At 39.7% G+C, this 19,306-nt stretch overlaps 1 protein-coding gene across 1 annotated transcript; it reads left to right on the top strand.

The window, feature by feature from the left end:
• The first annotated feature begins 1,660 nt into the window (after window positions 1–1,660).
• Window positions 1,661–16,228, top strand: ankrd33ba (ankyrin repeat domain 33ba). The gene is made up of 6 exons (XM_020655923.3): window positions 1,661–2,520; window positions 13,291–13,420; window positions 13,700–13,840; window positions 14,160–14,301; window positions 14,764–14,962; window positions 15,540–16,228. The coding sequence occupies exons 1-6, from the start codon at window positions 2,092–2,094 to the stop codon at window positions 16,077–16,079; spliced, it is 1,581 nt and encodes a 526-aa protein (XP_020511579.1). The 5' UTR covers window positions 1,661–2,091; the 3' UTR covers window positions 16,080–16,228.
• Window positions 16,229–19,306: the final 3,078 nt, after the last annotated feature.

The following is a 19,306-nucleotide window of genomic DNA, read 5'->3' as shown; positions in this document are numbered from 1 at the left end:
ATAAACAAAGCAAAAAAACAATGATATCAAAACAAATATTTCACTTAATGACTATAAAATGTGTTTCACAACATATTTGCATTGTAACTTCTTAAAACTTGCACACAGTAAAATCCAATTGTGAGCAGTACAAGACCACGCTGTGCATTAAGGAGGTAATGCACAAAGTCTTTACATCTCAAATTGTGTTGAAAATCTGTGTGACCTCAACTTTTTTTTTTTTTTTTTACCTATAACTCTAATTCAAACCAAAGATGTGCTGTTTGGTTTTAGTTTCGCTTTCTTCTGTGATTTTGTCTGTGGTTTGACCATTCGGTGAAACTTTTCGCAGACATTTGTCTCTGAGAGGGAACACTGGCTCTCACCGACAGCAGCAAACAGATACCATAGAGATGGAAGAGCCACAGGAGAGCACGACTCTCAGCTGGGGGTAACTAAAGGTATAATAATAATGGGCACACACTGGGACTGTTATGCACTCGGTTTTTCCACAGCAGGTGCTGTCAGCAAACTGACTTTATTAATTACGCAGAGAAAAAAATCTTCTAAGTAAGTCCGCCATGGTTCTTTAACTTACAATTAGCTATGTTTTTCATTTCTACAAAGCAAATGATTAGTGTCTCCTCTCACTTTACACTGTTTTTAGTTCATAGTGAACACAACAGGCATAGGACATAAAGGGCCTATTGTGTCATTTTAAAACAGGACACAAAGGTTTAGGTTGAGGTCAAATGCTTTGTAAACCTCTTAGCCCTGTCTAAACATATTTAGGATACTACCAGTCCTCATTCACGGGTTAAGGCCAGATCTACAAATCCATTAAAGAATCAGCACCAAGTGAAGAAGCGCTATGAACTGTATTTCTATATTGTCTATACAATAAAGTGGCAAATAAAATGAAAGCAAGAGTTGTTGGCAGCTGACCAAAATGAAGGCTATAGGTGTAACATACATGATGTCATACCACTTTTGATAATGTCTCATGAGCCCATCAGTTTCAATCTTTGTGCTTCTCACATTATTTGAGTGGCATACACCTGATTAGTCGGTAAATTGGTTTGCTCTAGGTATGATACAGTCGTGGTATGACTCATAACAGGATAGCACTGAAATGTTGGGTTTCCCCAGTCAGCTGTCATCAATCTGTTGTGTTTTCCCCACACCTAAGGGTGTTTTTCTTCTTAAAAAAGGACAGAGGTAGGTAATTTTAGTTTCAAAAATGGGTGAAACCCCTCAAACTTGGAGGAAAGATGCGTAAATATAACCATTTCTCAAAACCAAAAAAAGTTTCTTGGGTTCTCTAATTAAGGATAGACTCTATCAAATCTTTGCAGTTTAGTAGGCTAACTTTTGATGTTTGTTTTAGTAGGTCAACATGGGTCCTTTACACTTATTCAGAAGAAAAGGAAGAGAGTCAAAGCATAAAAAAAACTGCCCTTTACTACTGTTACTTTCAAAAAAGAAAGTAGTCCAGACTACTTTTTGAATCTTGAGGCTCCGAAAGGTATGCCTATATGAGTATTCTCAGAGAGAGTGAATTAATCTCCTCTCAGACAGATAGACAGAGGGTGAGTGAGAGAGAGAGAGAGGGGGGGGGGGGGGGGGTGAGAGAGGGAGAGAGAGAGAGAGAGAGGTCCCAGTCCCATCTAATCGGATTAGGGGACTGTGGGTTAACATGCTGCTGTCTCTCTCTCTCCGCCCTACATTGGACGGCCGTGTGCGCAGCAGTTTAACTTTCTGTTTCAGCTCCACGTAGCTTTTTGCAAAAGCGGAGGGTGTTTTCATTCATGTGGTCTCGAGGCGGATAACCGTCAACACAACTCAACGTGGTTTCGTTTTGGACGCGCGCCACGTAAGAACAAGAGTTTAGTGGGACGTCCACGGACCAGATGGGCAAAATGCCAACAACTCTACGAGGATGACTGATGGGTAAACTACACGCGCAACACGCTCATAAATTGTCTGAAAAATACGTTTGCGTAATTTAAGCTCCTGTAAGTGACTTCTTCAGCGACAGTTCTTGTCTGGAGAGACACTCAGTCCCATGTGTGCGCTCTACCCCGAGGACGGTGCCCAAGACCCGGGGGTTAGATGGTGCTTATAACGGACGACAGGGATGGAGGAGGCGCTTTGCCTGGCCGGGTCAAACAGCTCCACCAGCAGCAAAAAGTCGGAGGAAACATCCCTCAATTCCACCCGACTATAGCTGACTCGGACGAGGACTATCTTGGCTCATGCGAGGATGACGATGAGGAGGACGACGAAGGGGAGGACGGGGATGATGAATTCGAAGAAGTTGACTTCGAGGACTTGGATGACAGTCGGAGCATCGCGTCGGACGACTCCTTCTACCCGCCTGATGATGTGTTCGCGGACTCGGAGCGCACCCCGTCCCCGGACGGCCCGGAGCCGCTCTCCTTTTTCCAGGCGTGTTGCAGCAACAACGCGGCTATCGTCCGGATAATGATACGACATGGAGTGACGGAGGAGGAGGTTAACGAGAAGGACAGGAATAACAGGGTAGGATGCAAATATGATACTTAGGCCACTTTGTGTTAACTTTGAAGTAGTCCAGCTAACAATTTCAAGAGTCCACCTTCAGACAACTCGTAAACACATTAAAACACTTGCTTGTATTTTGAAAATGACTAGTAGGCCTATTGGTGATAAACAAGACATTTATGATTATTTTTTACTTCAAGTAGCCTACCCTTTTGGTGGTAAAATAACTAGTAGAATTAGACTAGTAAGCCTGCCCTAGTAGGTTATAAAAAGTCTTACACATGAGCACTTCCTAATCTTAGCACTCTACCACCCTGAAAAGCATCTGAGACAGTCCTTCACCTTCCTATTACTCAGTGCAACAAGCCTTAGACTTAAAAGGTATTGAAATAATTAAGACTCAACTTGCTGCGCTTTATAGAGGCCATGCCTCACTGAAAACTTCATAGCATCAATATCTCACTGTCTGCGAAAGGACCACCTTTAACTTGATTGCAACAATGCATCAATCATTATCAGTTTACATCTCAAATATTCAGCTGATACTGAATTAGGGAAAAATACTTGAGAGTTTTGTTTACCAATTTGTAACTGGGTCAGCAGCACTTTAAACCTAGTTGCTACATGTGTTTTATCATTTCATCATCTTGAATCATATTTTAAACTGTACATGCATTGATTTCTTGGTGTGGTGACTGACTTTATATTTGAAAAAGCTCTGTTAAAACACTTAAATCTCATACCTTTACCAGTACACACAGTCTTTTGGATGAGTGTTTGTGTGTTAAGGAGAGACAGAGAGAGAGAGAGAGAGAGAGAGAGAGAGAGAGAGAGAGAGAGTGTGTGTGTGTGTGGTCAAGCTTGTACATTAATGTGTTTATGAGTGAGCATCTGACTGGATTTTCTTCTGGATTTGAATTGAACTTGTTGGAGGCAGTAAAGGTAAACACATAATCTACCAATGAGAACACAGCATTCGTGTGTTAAAGAGTACATTTGGGAATTACCCAAACTGTTCAGTTAAAAGCACAAAGGGAAGAGTAGTAGTGCATCTTTCCTCATTAGTAGACTTTAGTAAGCACTCATATCATAGCAGTGTGAAATCATTTTGTACAAATCCAAACTCAATGTGTCGATTTTGAATTAAGCTGATTTTTTTCCACCTTGTCTATTGCAACACTCCTGCCAAAGAACTTTAGCCCAGGGCTAGGGGATAAATCTATAAAGGTCAACTGTAGACTCCTTTTTTCATTTGGACAGTAGAGTTTGAATAAGGTGACAATAGGCACTATGGTGGAATGAAATCACGTCATAGTGTTCTTTGTACGGTTAGTTTTAAGTTGACCATTTTGTTCACAAAAGATGTGACCGAGCCTCTTTTTTCATTACCAACAAGCCACTTTATAGATCTACATTATGGAGCAATTTAGGGCTGGGCAATTTATCAAGTTTAATTTTCTATTAGAATTTTGGTTTCCAACAATCATTAAAACAAGATAATTGAATCTGTGCTCGTTTTGTCCATAGGTTTTGTCATGTGTGATAAGTGTTTTAAAGTGTTTGTTCTCATATTTGGCCACAAGAGTACATCACCACTACCTCAAAACAAAGTTAATTTATTCATCAATCATTTTCATGTGGTACTTGTTAGTGTTATAGTGGAGGCGCAATGGTTAGTGCACATGCCCAAAGTATGGAGGCTGTAGTCCTCCAAGCGGGCGGCCCAGGTTCAAATCCCACCTGTGGCTCTGTTTCCTCATCTCATTCCCCACTCTCTCTCTCTCCCTGATTTCCAACTCTATCCACTGTCATATCTCTCCATTAAAGGCACAAAAAGCCCAAATATAAACCATTGAAGTGTTAGGAGTGGTTAGATTTGATGAATACATGTGATGCAGATGTCAATAATAATCATGATTATGATTTTTGCCATAATCGAGCAGCCCTATGGAACATCACCATAGTTCTCTAACATTGTCAACAAAAGGGTTTTAGAGAGATTTGGAGTGCAGAGTTGTTTGTTTGTTGCAGTTTCTGAAAGAGAGTGTGTTGAAATCATTCACTGCAATCAAGTGTGCCTTGTTTCATAATGACCTTTGCGTCATACATTTGTGTCTCAGACCCCATCTGTCTTTTTCTCTTCCATTGTTTTATGTTTCCACACATCTCCAACTCTTCCTCATTCTTTCTCTGTATGTATGAAATCACTGATGAGGTCGTGGCAAAGAGAGGACCCCAAACAGGGGATTTCATGTTGTATACTCATGTGTTTTAGAGTCTGTGTGTGAGTGTGTGTGCGTGTGTGTGTGTGTGTGTGTGTGTGTGTGTGTGTCTGTCAAGCAGTTACAGAGAGACAGTGTTTGCAGGATGCACATGTACTCAGACAAAATACAGGTTAGGAAACCCGTCCGTTGGAAACACATATTTATCTGAATCTGTTAAGCTCATTAGAGTGTGTGTGTGTGTGTGTGTGTGTGTGTGTGTGTGTGTGTGTGTGTGTGTGTGTCTTCAACATCTTGACACAGATGTCATCATTCTAATATAGCAGATAGCCTGCCAATGTGTTGTGCAAGTTAAAGAAGGGTGTTCATTTCCATGGTAGTTTGTTTTTCATTTGGCTCGTCAGAATTTTAAAGGAGCATTTCCAGTATATTGTTTCGCTTGGAAGACAAAGAAACTTTTAACACAGCTTTGTCTATTTATATTCACAGTCTTTGTAGTAACTTTACGTAAATGGTACGGCTGATATATGATACTGTTGCAATTGTATGGCTGCACCCAACATGTACAAACATCCATGCCTTTTGCAATTTAAATGTGATTAAACATCTAGAAACAAAAGTATGTTTTAGGATTACCACTAATAAAAAGACTTTCAAAATACTTGGTCTTGATGTTGAAGGATAACAGGCAAAAAGATGCAGAAAAGAAGGAACATTTTCCTCGTCAACCCCGTTGTTTTGATGAACACAAAATAATCTGTCTTGATTTTTTTGAGCTCCCCCTCAACGGGCAGAATGACCACGAGTAATTGTGTGCTTTTCATTCACAACAGAACCACAGGAAATGAACACCATGGTTTAAAGTCAGCAAGTAATTACATTAAAACAATTTAGTCTAGAAAAAACAACAGGATAGGAAGCAGCAAGAACATTTAAAATAGCCCTTATGGACAAATTCCAGACTCAAAAAGTATAGATTAAGGATAAAACGTGCATTACATTTAGAAAAACAAGTAAATAGTCTTTAGAAAGACTATTGAAAAAAAATCCACACAACTATCTATACAAAACACTATAATCCTACATTAATAAAATACTTAATGGCTGTTTGAGGACAAGTTTTGTGACTTCTGATAAAGCTGATCCATCAAAATGTATATTTTGTCCTTAAGGTTTATGTCATAAACCATCAGTAACATGTTTTCTTTTTTTTCCCAGCGTGTTTTTGAAGCTTATTCTAATTACATTGAGACCAAGCTATTTGAAAAGCAACAAACTGAAGCATACTCTCCGCTGCATAACACAGTTGTAGTGGCAGGATTTACTGGAATCACGACCCCGACATAAACCAGAGAAACAGTGCTATCCACATAGAGAATGGTGTCATGTATTATCAGAAGACAGAAAGAGACAGTTCATTTTTTTAAATTAAATTCAGCCTGAATGTGGGGCACCGAGAGCGTCGTGGTTAGTGCGTGCGCCCCATGCAAAGAGGCTGTAGTCCTCCAAGCAGCAGCCCGGGTTTGAATTTGACCTGTGGCTCCTCTTCTGCATGTCATACCCCACTCTCTCTCTCTCGCTCTCGCTTCCCGATTTCTGACTCTATCTCACACATCTAAATAAAGACCCCAAAATAAACCTTTAAAAAAACTATCAGTCTGAATGCTAAAATGTGGAACAGATGTTACATATAGAGTCATCATTGTTGGTCTTAAGTCAGCATGTGTAGCTCCTCTTGTTGTTGATTACAGTTAAGTTATTTTATAGCTGCAGGGCGGCATCAGAATCACTACATATTCTCATGGTTTGATTAAGGTTGATGTGTGGCATCACATTTCAACAAACTATTGTTTGCTGTTGTATAAAATCATACAGTCAGTAAACAGGGCTGCCAGGATGTCTAACATTAGATGGCGCGTGTGTGTATGTGTGTGTGTGTGTGTGTTAACATTATACATCAGATAAAGAAATCAATGTCCTCAGGTCCTTCTGACCCTGTTTAGGACAGTGTGTACCCCCTGCAGTGAATCTGATAAGATGCCATGCCCACATGAAAATTAAATAAGTACACACAAACACACACAGAATCCAATCAAGTTAAATGAGGTCACTCTGTGCCTGACTGTTACCTCTATCTCTCTCTCTTTTCAAACACACACACTCCTCTAGAAAAACACTCACATTTTCTAAACAGCAGATACAGTACATTACATTTCTGGCAGCAGGCAAAAGGCCGTAGAGTGTGAGACGGAAACAAAATTCAACTGACCAACACACACATTGACCATCAGGCGGACAGTCAGGCTGACTAACTGCAGTTCAGGAGAGAAGAGACATAAATTGTCCACCACAGATGGTAGCAAGCATGAGGCTGCTAGCAAATATAGACGAGTGGAAAAATCAAAGCGGCCGTCATACTCATCTGATTTAATGCAGCCATGTGAACGCTCAGCTGCAGTCACAAAGACAGTTAACAGGGAGGCTATTGATGGACACATGGCCATACTGTACGTCTGCAACAGTGCTTCTGTGTGCATGTTCGTCCTCACAAAGATGTATTGTACAATACAAATCCCAGAGTAGGCTGCAAGATACAGATTGTCTGCTGCTTGGATGATTAGCAGGTTTTTGCTTAAATGCTATTTATTTAGAATAAAACAAAACAAGTTCTTATTAAGAAAACAAGTAGTGAGTGGATATGTCCTTTAAATAAGTCTAAGTGTGTAATCCTCAAGAAAAGCCGGCTCTCGGTCACTGGGTTATTTAACCAGGTTTCTGCTTGTTTTGTATTCTTTCTCAGTTGTTTTGTGTAATAATACCATCACAATAAAAACATGCGGCTATAAGCTCTGGAAAAAATGTTTGGAAGCGGCATATTGAGAAACACATGACATAAATAGGAAGCTCGTCCATGTAGTTAAAGATTTCATTATGCTCTTTTTATTTAGCAGCTAAAGTCAACAAAGTCATCCATAGTATCTGAAAATAGTGTGATGAAGTCCAAGCCTTTCATTTGTTTTCTATATGATTTGATTGAGAAGAAGAAGATAGCTGAAGCGGCTGTCAAAGCTGTAATTATTCTGTGTCTACAAAGATCTTTTAGGGTTGAACACTGTGTCATCATCACAGGAGCCAATTATTACAGCATTCTTACATTGACTGTAGACACAGTTACGTCTCGCTCTCTCCCCCCTCCCCCCTCCCTTTATGTCTCTCTGATACGGCTAAGCCTTTCTATTTCTGGCTCCAGTTATCCCCCAGATTACTTTGTGACTGTGTGTGTTTGTGTTTTTGTCTGTGTACATGTCCCTCTATGGGCTAATAATTTTTTATGGGGGTTACTGTGTTTCTATTTGTCTGTTTTTAATCTTCAACATGACCAAGTCCACTGACCTCAATTCAAAATGCCATTAGTTCAAGTTCAACTAATGTAAGAATAATTCTTGTAAGGGATCACTATTACCTTGGCTTGTTAAGACATGTGCACCTGTTTAGTATACATTTTTACAACCCAAAATTGAGGACATGTCTTTTTGCTACTAACTGACAATGTTGTGTCAGTACCAAAAAGACATGTACATCTAATAGAAACATCTTTATTAACATTTAAATAAAAATTCAGGGAAATAAACTGGGACTACAACGAATGGCTTCATAAATTGTCAATGATTTAGACCATCATTTCCAGATTTATAAAGTACTTGTTTAGTCTGTTTATTGACCATAACAGTGAAAAATGCCAATCTAAATCCAAATATGTTTACTCTTATAGATGCCTTTCACACATGTATATTCCTCCAACCAATTGTCAAAGTAGTCTGGGATACGTTTAATGGTTGACAACTTACTAATTATCATTTTCAACTCCATTTATGTCAACCGAGAATCAGTGCAAATGTTATAAAGCTACGCTAGCTAGCTAGCTTCCACTTATAGGCTGTAATTCAAACTCTCTAAAACAATGGATCCTCTAACATGTAAAAATGTTTCAAAAGGACAGACAGCTTAAATTTCTTATTTTTTATAAAAGTAAAAAAGTAGTTTTAAATGATATGATCTATCATATGATTACACTCACAATTCTGTGTCTTTGCACACAGAAAAACACCACTCAACAACACAAGGTATTTTGGCTTGCACTCAAGTATAATGTAACACCTTTTTACTTTGCAAGATGATATATGAGGAAGGTCAAGTGAAAAAATATAATACATCAAAATGAAGTCTGCATTCTCTTTGAGTTGAAAGTGTTACTTTATAAGGCATCTCCGTCTCCAATCAAGTGTAACTGAAGATTAGAGTCAGGGAGGACGTATGTCTTTGTCCATCAGCATCAAGCTATGAAAGCTTTAAAATTGCCATAGTCTGCATCCTCACTTGGCCTACATGCAAAATACATAATCCTCCCAAAAAGTATTGGTGAGGATTTGTGTCTTAGTCATGCTCAGATTCTCACTTTACATTTGACTGTATCTCTATCTAACACACACACACACACACACACACACACACACAGGCACTGCACACACACTCATCTACCCCTGAAAGTACCTCTCTTGATTGTTTCAGGGTTGTTGAACTACCTGCTAGTGTTGTTATTTTTATCCCTTTAGCCCCAGAGTTAGTCGCTGAGTGGATAATTTTGTGTAGCACATGATTGCCTTGTCTTGATTCATATGCGGTGTGTTTCATTTCGCTGAGGCTCTTCTCTGGCAAACATTGCCAGCAGCTACTGTTGAAGAGCGTCAGAGGATGTAGAAAAAGTGTCTGCATGTGTGTATGATAGGGATGTGCTAAGTAGGAAAACTAGAGCCAGGGAGGAAAAGGTAAAAAGAGTTAAATGTTTGTGCGTATGAGAAAGGTTCACAGAGAAAATAGGACATTGTCAGACATATGAGATTGCTCCAGACATGCTGCAGGCCATGCAGCTTAAGTACATCACAGCAAGGCTGGAGGTTTGCCAATAATCTGTGTGTGTGTGTGTGTGTGTGTGTGTGTGTGTGTGTGTGTGTGTGTGTGTGTGTGTGTGTGTGTGTGTGTGTGTGTGTGTGTGTGTGTGTGTGTGTGTGTGAGTGAGTGAGGGAGTGAGTGAGAGGCAGAAACAAGGACTACATGCTTTTCTCTAACCAGATAGATCTATCTGGAGCTGCGCCAGTGTGTGTGAACTTCTTCCAGACTATCCACCCATTACTCCACAGGACCTCTCTCCACCTTTATCTCTTAAAACTCTCAGAGCTGACAACACTAATCGGGACTACATCTCCAGCTGGCTGACAGCCTGGCGTCTTTAAACCAGAAGTCTAAGTTCAGTTTGAATTTCAGGTGAGAAAACTTCTACCCTAAAAATAACAGAAAGGAACCTTTGCGTTTGACTATACCAAATACTCCAATTTATAATTAGAAGCTTTTTAATTAAAGTACATATCAGAGGACAATTTCTTTTTACTATTTTGTCTCAAAAGCGGTCACACAACAGTCACTTTTTTGACGTGAAATGATAGTGACATTGTCTGCTTTAATTAAGGAAAAATAATATTTGTCGATATTTTGGTGACAGATTAACTTTAGACATTTTGCATGAACTTTAAAAGCTCCTGTCAGTTTTTTTTACAGGTTTTGAAACAGGCTGAAATTAATACTGATGCCTCTTCATGACCTACAAAAGTGATCTAAACCATCTGTGGTAAAAGTGAATATTTTTGTCATGTATTTTTTCTTATGCGTGTGACCACTGCCAGGGGGTAGGTGTCAGACAAGGTGAGCAACAGCAGCCTGCAGCCTATTTTATACTGTGCTCAGAGATTAGTAACAATTAGTGATACATTTGACTGCATGTTTTTTTTGCATTTGACTACTTATGCACTTGGGACATGATCAGATAAAAGGTTCTGCTGCTTGTCCACCAGGGGCACTAAGATTGATACCAACCAAAAGTTCCTCACAACAGCTTTAATGAGTTCTGAATTTTTTGTACATATGGCTTGGTTAGACTAATGTTTTTGTGTACACGTGTGGGTAGATGGTTAATGTGGCTAGTTGATACAAACTTTGCAAGTTTTGTCTACGTACACCTCCAGGTCCTCTCTGTTCCCATCATCACTCATTGTCATGTTTACTTATTTCAAAGAGACAGAACTTTTGATCACTTTCAAGCCGGAGTTTAAAAGAATCATCTACTGGAGTTACACAGTGTGCTGGGGAACCAGGCCTTAAAAAAACCTAAATTGCCAAAAGGTGCAAAGCATCAAGCAGCTTTTACGAGAGCACTTGTGCAGAGAGAACATCGTGTCACAGAAGCTGGCTCCAACATCAAGTCGGATCCAGGAACAAATTGTAACAACTTGCCTAAACACTGTAATTATCTTGCCAGCAAAGTTGAATTTATTTCTTCTTTATGGCACAGAGCTGATATTCACATGGCAATATAGAAATTCATACAACTGTAACACCATGCTATTAGTTAGCCTGTACTGGCCTGTCATAGGTACATTATTGTTATATTTGTTTTCCAATATAAGAATGCTTTACAGGATATGTAGTGCAGAAAACAATGCTTGGGGTTTGTTTTATAACTGTTGTCATCTCCCAGTTTTTTGAGCAGAGCACGCCCCATACACCCCATAGTTTACACCGCTCGCTACACACAGTGGTTCTCAACTAGTGGGTCGGGACCCAAAAGTGGGTCGCAGAGTCATTTTCAGAGGGTCGTCAATGTGTGTCTGAAAAAAAAAATGTTGTGCTTGTCTATGATGTGCTTTTAAAACATGTTGTTTTGTTCTGTCTGTCTGTTCCATCTGAGGTCTAAACTGTACTTTTGTTCATTAAATAAATCTGAGTGGGTTCCGATTTCACGTTAAGGAGGTGGTAGTGGGTCCTGAGGCTAGACCAGTTGAGAAACAGTGCTCTACACTGCAGCACATGAAGCAGATAAACACAGCTGAGATTTGTGATTTTTTTCAACTCAGTGTCCTTATCAGTCTTACGTTTTTCCGAATCAACAGCGGCTCTAATAGTTCCTTTTTTAAATACATTTCCTGAAAAGCTGTATATGAACATCTTTAATATCTAAATGCATGTGAAAATACAACGTTTTATACAATACAAGTTCCTTCACTTGATTTCTCAGCAGGCACATGAAGCAGAAAATATCAATATTTTCTTGTAACTGATGCACTGACTGTCTATTTGTTTTTAAAGCAGGGGTGTGTCGGATTTTTCCAGCATGCCTGGCTTAAACAAAGTACTAATTAACAGCCCCCATTATCTTGTGTGGTATGCTAGCGTAGCAATTAACGGCTTCTTTCTTTTAATTTCAATTTATCCAAATGCTCTGATGTCTGAAGTTACACACAGCAACTAGTGTATGCTGGGTAAACAGCTGCAAAGCCCACTGACATTATTTTAAGTTTTGTTCACCACTCTAAGGGCACACTCACACTAGGCCCACTTGGCCCGTACTGTGCTTAAGCACAGTTGTCTCCATTCCCCGCTGGCCTGAACTAACACTGCTCAAGGACTAACCGGGCCTGAGCATGGTTACCTCTTGTACAAAACGTCTTCTTAATACAACACATGCATGGCTTCACATAATTATGAAGCGTTCTTAGTTTACGAGACAGACGGAATCGAAAATTTAAAAAAGTTAAAGGGCCCGCTCGAGTTTGCCTTTGATGGAACAAATAAGCACCTCTGATGACGGAGAAAATAACACACCTAATTGCTGCACCGAATAATATAACTTTTGCTTCATGGAGGAAATCACTAATCCAGCAGTCAGCATTTCTATCTTTGCTCTTTAGTAGAAGATGTTTATAAAAAAAATATCACATTTCTAAATGCATAAATTAAACTGTGTTTATGATAGGTCAATTGAGACCTCTGTGTCCCTGAAGCCCCGTAACCCCCCCCCCCCCCCCCCCCCCCCCTTCAGGCCCTGAATCTCTCTTCACTCTGCTGGTAAACGTGTTTGTCTTGGCTCATATAGTGTGCACCTTCCGGAAAGCACACAACTTTTACAGGAGTTTTCCAGGACTCACGCAGACTAACATTTACACATAACCTCCACACACATAAAAGGGTTCCTGTTCTGGCATTAGCACACACCCGCACACACCCGCACACAGGCGCACAAACACACACACACAAACACACACACACACACACACACACACACACACACACACACACACACACACACACACACACAGAAGTACACATCAACATCAGAGAAAAGTACACAACAGCATCTGACGGGGAGACAGCTTATATTTCCACTGAGTTCAAGACGGTTCACTTTTCAATGAAAAGACAACAGATGTCACATTTATTCAGGGATATTAGTTTTGAAAGAAACACAAGATCCCCGGGTCTTCTGGAGTCATGACTGACCCTGCTGTGATTTTTCTTCATCCTACTTCCTATGTGTCAGCACTTTCCTGAACTATAGCTTCATCTCCTTTGGCAATCATCTTTTCTTGCTGATTCTAAACTTTAGCCTTCCTCTCTTTCCATCATTTTCTAACTCGTGTAACTCCTCTCCTGTCCTGTCTTTTTTTCCTTCTCTCAGATAGGGCTGTTGGTAGCGTGTTACCAAGGTTTCGTTGACGTGGTCATAGCGCTGTCCCAGTGTCCATTTCTGGATGTCAACTGGCAGGACAGCGAGGGGAACACAGCTCTCATCACTGCTGCCCAAGCAGGTAATACACAAACAGACACACACATGGACACAGTTGTTTACTATAGCTATTAGGCAGTTTGGCACTTATGCTGACAGAGATGAACACAAGCATAAAAAACAAGTCTGCACTTGCTGTACTTTTCAAAAGAGAAGTGATGAGTGTGTTGTGTGAATAAGGACCAGCTGTACGGATGGGGATGTTATTCTTCAAAACAAGATGGACAAGTGTGATTGAGCATTTAGCAGCTCTCATCCAAGCCAACTTTGCAGATAACTCTGCATCTCTCTGTTCTTCAAGGACACATAACAATCACCAACTATCTCCTCAACTTCTACTCTGGGTTGGACATCGAGAGTAGAAACTGTCATGGCTTCACGGCTCTGATGAAAGCCGCCATGCAGGGCCGGGTGGAATGTGTGCGCTCACTCATCATGGCAGGTAAGGAAAATGTTTATTATTACACAAAATGAACTAAACTCCAACTCCCAACTCCAAATGCCTCCATTTTCCTGCAGCCAGCACTGGCCTTTTAAGCTCTGAGGCCAGGTGTACCCTGTTGTTCAGTCAGTAGTTTCACCTGGTCTGGAGACAACAGGAAGTGGAGACGGAACAAAACAGCATAGGGAAACATACAGCCATAACAGCCAATTAGAATACGAAAATAAAGGAAAGACTGATAATTTAAAAATGTCATATATGTGTTTCCATCTTTAGTTATGTTGCTTCACTGATATATCATATTCATGGTGTCCACCAGGTGCCGCTTTGAATTCCAGGGACTTCGGCCGCCAATTCAGTGCCAGGGAGTGGGCCTTATTTACGGGCCGTTATGAAACAGCCTGGGTGATGACACGCCTGATGGAACGGCCCTGCCCTCACCAGTACTGTGATACATACAGGTAAACTCATAGCTGTAAACCATATACCAACATCTGGAGTAAAGGCTGGCGCCCATTGCTGCAGCGTTGTCAAAATAGAGATCTAAGGATATGTGATGGACAGGAGGCAGCTTTGCATGTATAGAGGGAATAATACTGACTTGTTTTCAGGGGGACATCAATATTCATGGGAATTACAAAAGGTGTTGGTGTGTGTGGTTATGATGTAACTTTTTGCCTCGAGGCTCTAGCTTATTTCCCTTTTCTTGCTCCTTACTTTGGCAAATCTTCGACTCAGCATTTTGAAGAGCTGTCTGTGCATATGTCGTCTTGATATAATTTGATTTTTATCAGGGTTTCTGGACAGATCTTGCCATACAAATGTGTTGATTTAATGCACTTTATTTTGCTTTGAGTGTGGCTACTTTTTTCTAGTTTCTCTCTTCAGTTCTCTAAAGATGTATTACACACTTCCCCTCCCAGTCTAGAGTGGCCCCCGCTGGCATCACTGGTGGCCAAGGCCCAGGAGCCCCGCGGTTGTCTGAAGCGCCTGTCTGACACTGTGCGGAACGTATTCAGTATGGCCAACGTTACCAACCCTGAGGATGAAGGTGTCATCGACCACATGGTTTCTATAACAACTGCCATGAGGAGCCCTTTTATTGCTGTGGCATGCCATACAGTGAGTATTTAAGCTATACATTATTTTCTTTATTATACATTGATTTATTAATCTGCACTCAATAAGATCCAAGAACTCAAGTACTACAGCAGCCCTCATGTCCTTCAACGCACAGGATACACTCAGCACAGTCTGCGATATCAGACCCAGGTTTAATGTTAGATGGAGCCAAAAAGTTAAACATAATTTAAAATCCATGCCACTGACTCTTTAATTAGTAATTATGTTCATAGTCATCAACCAGTGTGCAAACTGGTTGATGATTATATCTTGCTACTACTGCTATAATCTGCACTAATTTATCTTTTATTTATCCACCAACTCGTAGATATTCCCTGGATTAATTATAGTTATATTTTAGTATCTTTTAGTGAAAGTGATTAATGCAGGCTTTATCTAATAAGTAGGTAATGGCAAGATTAGCACCACTGCAATCTTGAAAGCAAAATGGAGACTAAGTACTGCTTGTTAAAAAGATTAGAATGCCATCATCATCACAGCAGCAGTGATACTTAAAGTATAGCACTGATGTTTGTGCTAGTGACAAAGTCAGACACTGTTTTTTGTTTTGTTTCAGGTGTGTCCTGACAGTCCCCCAAGTGTGGGCAAACGGAGCCATGCAGTCCCTGAGATCATCCGTCAACAGCGCGCCAAAGAGCTTCGATCCATCAACCCGAACAGGGCGGACAGCCACCTCAAACTCTTCCAGAACTCCCGGGTCACACTGGTGGCCAAGAACTCAGTAGACCGCCGGGCCAGCCTTCAGGTTCAGAGCCTGGTTCCCCGACAGAGGAGCTCCAGCCTCAGCATCGTGACTTATAATGAAGAACTACGAAGGACTAGTCTACTGCCTTTAAATATGGTGCTGAGGAGGAGCAGTGTGAGGCCGGGATTCAGCATCCCTAAAGTCAGGGTGTCTAAGGCGCCCACCCCCACTTATGAACCTGAAAAGATCCGGAGAAGGAGCAGCTGCAAAGATGGAGCAGGGCACCTGCTGCAGATCCCAAGGTGGCGCTACAAGGAGCTGAAAGAAGAGAGGCGGAAAGCAGAGGAGGCCGAGAGGAGGAGGCTTGAGACCATAACCAAAAGACACCTTGCTGCTGGAAAAAGGAAATAACATCATTGCTCCTGACGATGTCATGTACACTAACAACAAAAGGTGATCAAATCTGGATGGCCATCAAGTTTGAAAAACTTGGCTTTAATGTTTTATACCACAACATTAAACATATATACATACATACATACATATATATATATATATATATATATATACATATATATACATATATATATATATATATATATATATATATATATATATATATATATATACATATATATATACATATATATATATATATATATATATATACATATATATATATATATATATACATATATATATATATACATATATATATATATATACATATATATATATATATATATATATATATATACATATATATATATATATATATATATATATATATATATATATATATGAGAGAGAGAGAGATCAGGGTGACTACATTTACCAGCAGTGTTTTAGCAGACAGGAGACGAAAGGCTGTTTTTGTCAGCCCAGCTTTGCAGTACTAGGTGGCCTTTCAAAAATTGGCTGCCAGCGCTTTGACAGTGCACAAAGCTTCGTGTCCTTTCTGATGTCAAAGGCTGATGCCCAGGGGATTTGATACTTGAATTGTTTGTAGCTAACTTATTTTTATTTCCTATTTATTGTTTTTTTTAATTCTTTTTTTTTGATTTTTCTTTTTGGGGCATTTTCTGCCTTTACTGGAGAGACAGGACAGAGTTGGAAATCAGGGAGAGAGAGAGAGTGGGGAACGACATGCAGGAAAGGAGCCACAGGTTGGATTTGAACCTGGGCCGCCCGCTTTGTAATGTGTTGGACTATTTTAAAGCAGACACTTATTCACACACATTCTCTCAGACTGTTACCAGAGCAGAGTTTTTTTAATCTTTCTGCCTAAAATGAATGCAAAGCAACTTCTTAAAGACATTATACAATAATGTCTTTATATATTCAGTGAAGGTACTAATGGCCATGTCATGTTGACTAAGTAAGCTCATGAATAGCTTAGTAAGAATTGAATGGAGTTTAACAGCAATGTTTTAAGATGCTTTTTTATTTCGCTTTATAATAAAACATTCATGAATGTGTTTAGCATAAATATATTTTGTTTCAGATCATGCTTTTTGAAGATTTTTTCTTTATTTTCTATTCAAAAAGGAACCCTTTTTCCATAACACTGTTACACAAACAACAGAACTTCCTAGTCTTATTGTGTGCTCCTTAAATCTTAACTGGGGTAAGAACATTTTAACTCTTCCTCAATGTTTACATTGGAAAACCAAATTAACACTGGCTTTAATCGTGATACACTTACATGTTATGGCTGGGAGTAAATGTGTGAGTTGGCTGTGTACAGGTTATGGATGATGTGAACAAAATAAACACTTCTGCTAACAGTGACTGTGGGTGAGATACGGATGATGTATGGCTCTAATATTATCAAATGCCTCGACTGTGTTGTGTTGGAAAGTCATTAAAAAAGATTTGTTTCTGTCTTCATAAACCATCTCAGCATTTGTGCTATGTGGCTCAATGAGTAACAAATGCATAAAATAACTCCGTAGTATTGTGATTTTTGAGAAATCTGGGTGAGCCCCAGTCAATCTGACAGTGCTAGCAGAATTGAGAAGATAATCCCTAACATATGGACCCTCTGATAAAAACAGCTAACGCATTACAGAACATAAGGTCAGCTCCCTGTTTTAACAGTAGAACAGTAAAAATAATGGAGCAAAAAAGAAAAAGGGCCTTGAGTTTAAACACACAGAGCCAGAGGGAGAGCAGTGATATAACAATGTCGGGATTTTTCAAAAGCACAATTTCACGCTTCTAACTCCTTGTGGCGATTGCAGCTTAAGTGCCATCCAAGAGTGTGTGTCTAATATACATGGTGATGAGTTGCTAAGGGGTTACAAGGCCACTGCACAGCCAAATCAGTTCTTCAAATAAACTCCATTGACTCCAGAATGACAATCTGCTTAGAAACCGCCCAGAGGAAGTCATTTGAACATGACAAAAGAAGAGCACATTTACCCATAACTGAACTCTGCACTGGTTACAGCATTAGCATATTGTGTCTTATGTTAATGGCTTTTGGGTTTTCTGGCCATTAATCAAAACTATATAACGATGCAATGGAATTCTCTGTTCATGTTTTTCAGTCAGTATAGTTTTTTTTTTTTTTAAAGGTTTCCACAGTTTTTTCATCTGTGAGCGTTCACTAAATGTTGGAGATTGAACTTGTGTGTTATATGTGTCTGTTTATGTGTTTGTGTATGGGGCAGACACAAAACCTATTAGCCCTGAATGCATCCGATAATATTTAGGTCATGGTTGTAGCTCACACAACTGTTGGCTTACATTGTAACCTGAGATTATGAGGCGCATCACGCTTGGTCAGCGATTCCTCCTACCCCCCCACCCCGACCCAAATCCTTCACAGAAGTTCAGAAAAGGCCAAAAACACACTGATAGTGTGACAGCTATTATGTCATGCTGTGATGCTACAGGCCTGGATTTAAACAGGATGACCTGAATGTAGATCAGCATGAATGAGTGTTTCCATTAGATTGTGGTATTGGTGGGATACCCTTGGTTGGGGACCTCTGCTGGTTGGTGTTGGTACAACAATTAAGGATTTCAGAGCATTACTGGTACATCTCAGAGGAATTACAGAGGATTACGTACATGATGACATGTGCAGGCCTCAAGAAGTAACCATTAAAAGCAAAAATCCAACAACTCTATTTTTTTGCATCCTCTGTTTAAAAATATGTCACGTTTTTATTCAAATAATAAGCAAAAATTGTTTTGTGGATCCTCAGATCAACATGATAGTAGTTTAACTATCATTTATAAAGTCTGAAATAGAAGACTTTATTTTAAATCTGGCTATATTTGCATTAAAATGAGAACGAATTTATGAAGTTATCTCTTGTAGCTGACAATAAAGTGCAAGGAATTTTAAGAAAGCAAATAATTAATGATGATTTATTTAATTTCCTTGTTGTGATCTACAGCTCAGGGTTTATTTTCGTGTCCTTATGGTTACATTGTCTCATTATTTTATCTGATGTGGCAAGAACTCATTGTAATCTATCTCCAGCGCTCCGGGTCTACGAGCTAAATCATATGAAGTTCTGTTTTAAGTTTTCTTTGAGATGATACTGTGATGCAATCAAGGACAAAGGAGGTCTTTCTTAATGAATTCCTTTTCTGAATAAAGGAAAAAGTCTCACAATTAAATC

The sequence above is a fragment of the Labrus bergylta genome, chromosome 20 (assembly GCF_963930695.1).
Source record: "Labrus bergylta chromosome 20, fLabBer1.1, whole genome shotgun sequence".
Classification (NCBI taxonomy): domain Eukaryota; kingdom Metazoa; phylum Chordata; class Actinopteri; order Labriformes; family Labridae; genus Labrus; species Labrus bergylta.
This window is presented reverse-complemented; position numbering and strand designations above follow the sequence as displayed.

Bases quoted from the DNA above. Each gene is read 5' to 3' on its own strand.
- ankrd33ba (XM_020655923.3), top strand. From the start codon at position 2,092: ATGGTGCTTATAACGGACGACAGGGATGGAGGAGGCGCTTTGCCTGGC. The intron at 13,841-14,159 runs GTAAGGAAAATG...GGTGTCCACCAG, and splicing joins GCGCTCACTCATCATGGCAG to GTGCCGCTTTGAATTCCAGG. The intron at 14,302-14,763 runs GTAAACTCATAG...TTCCCCTCCCAG, and splicing joins CAGTACTGTGATACATACAG to TCTAGAGTGGCCCCCGCTGG.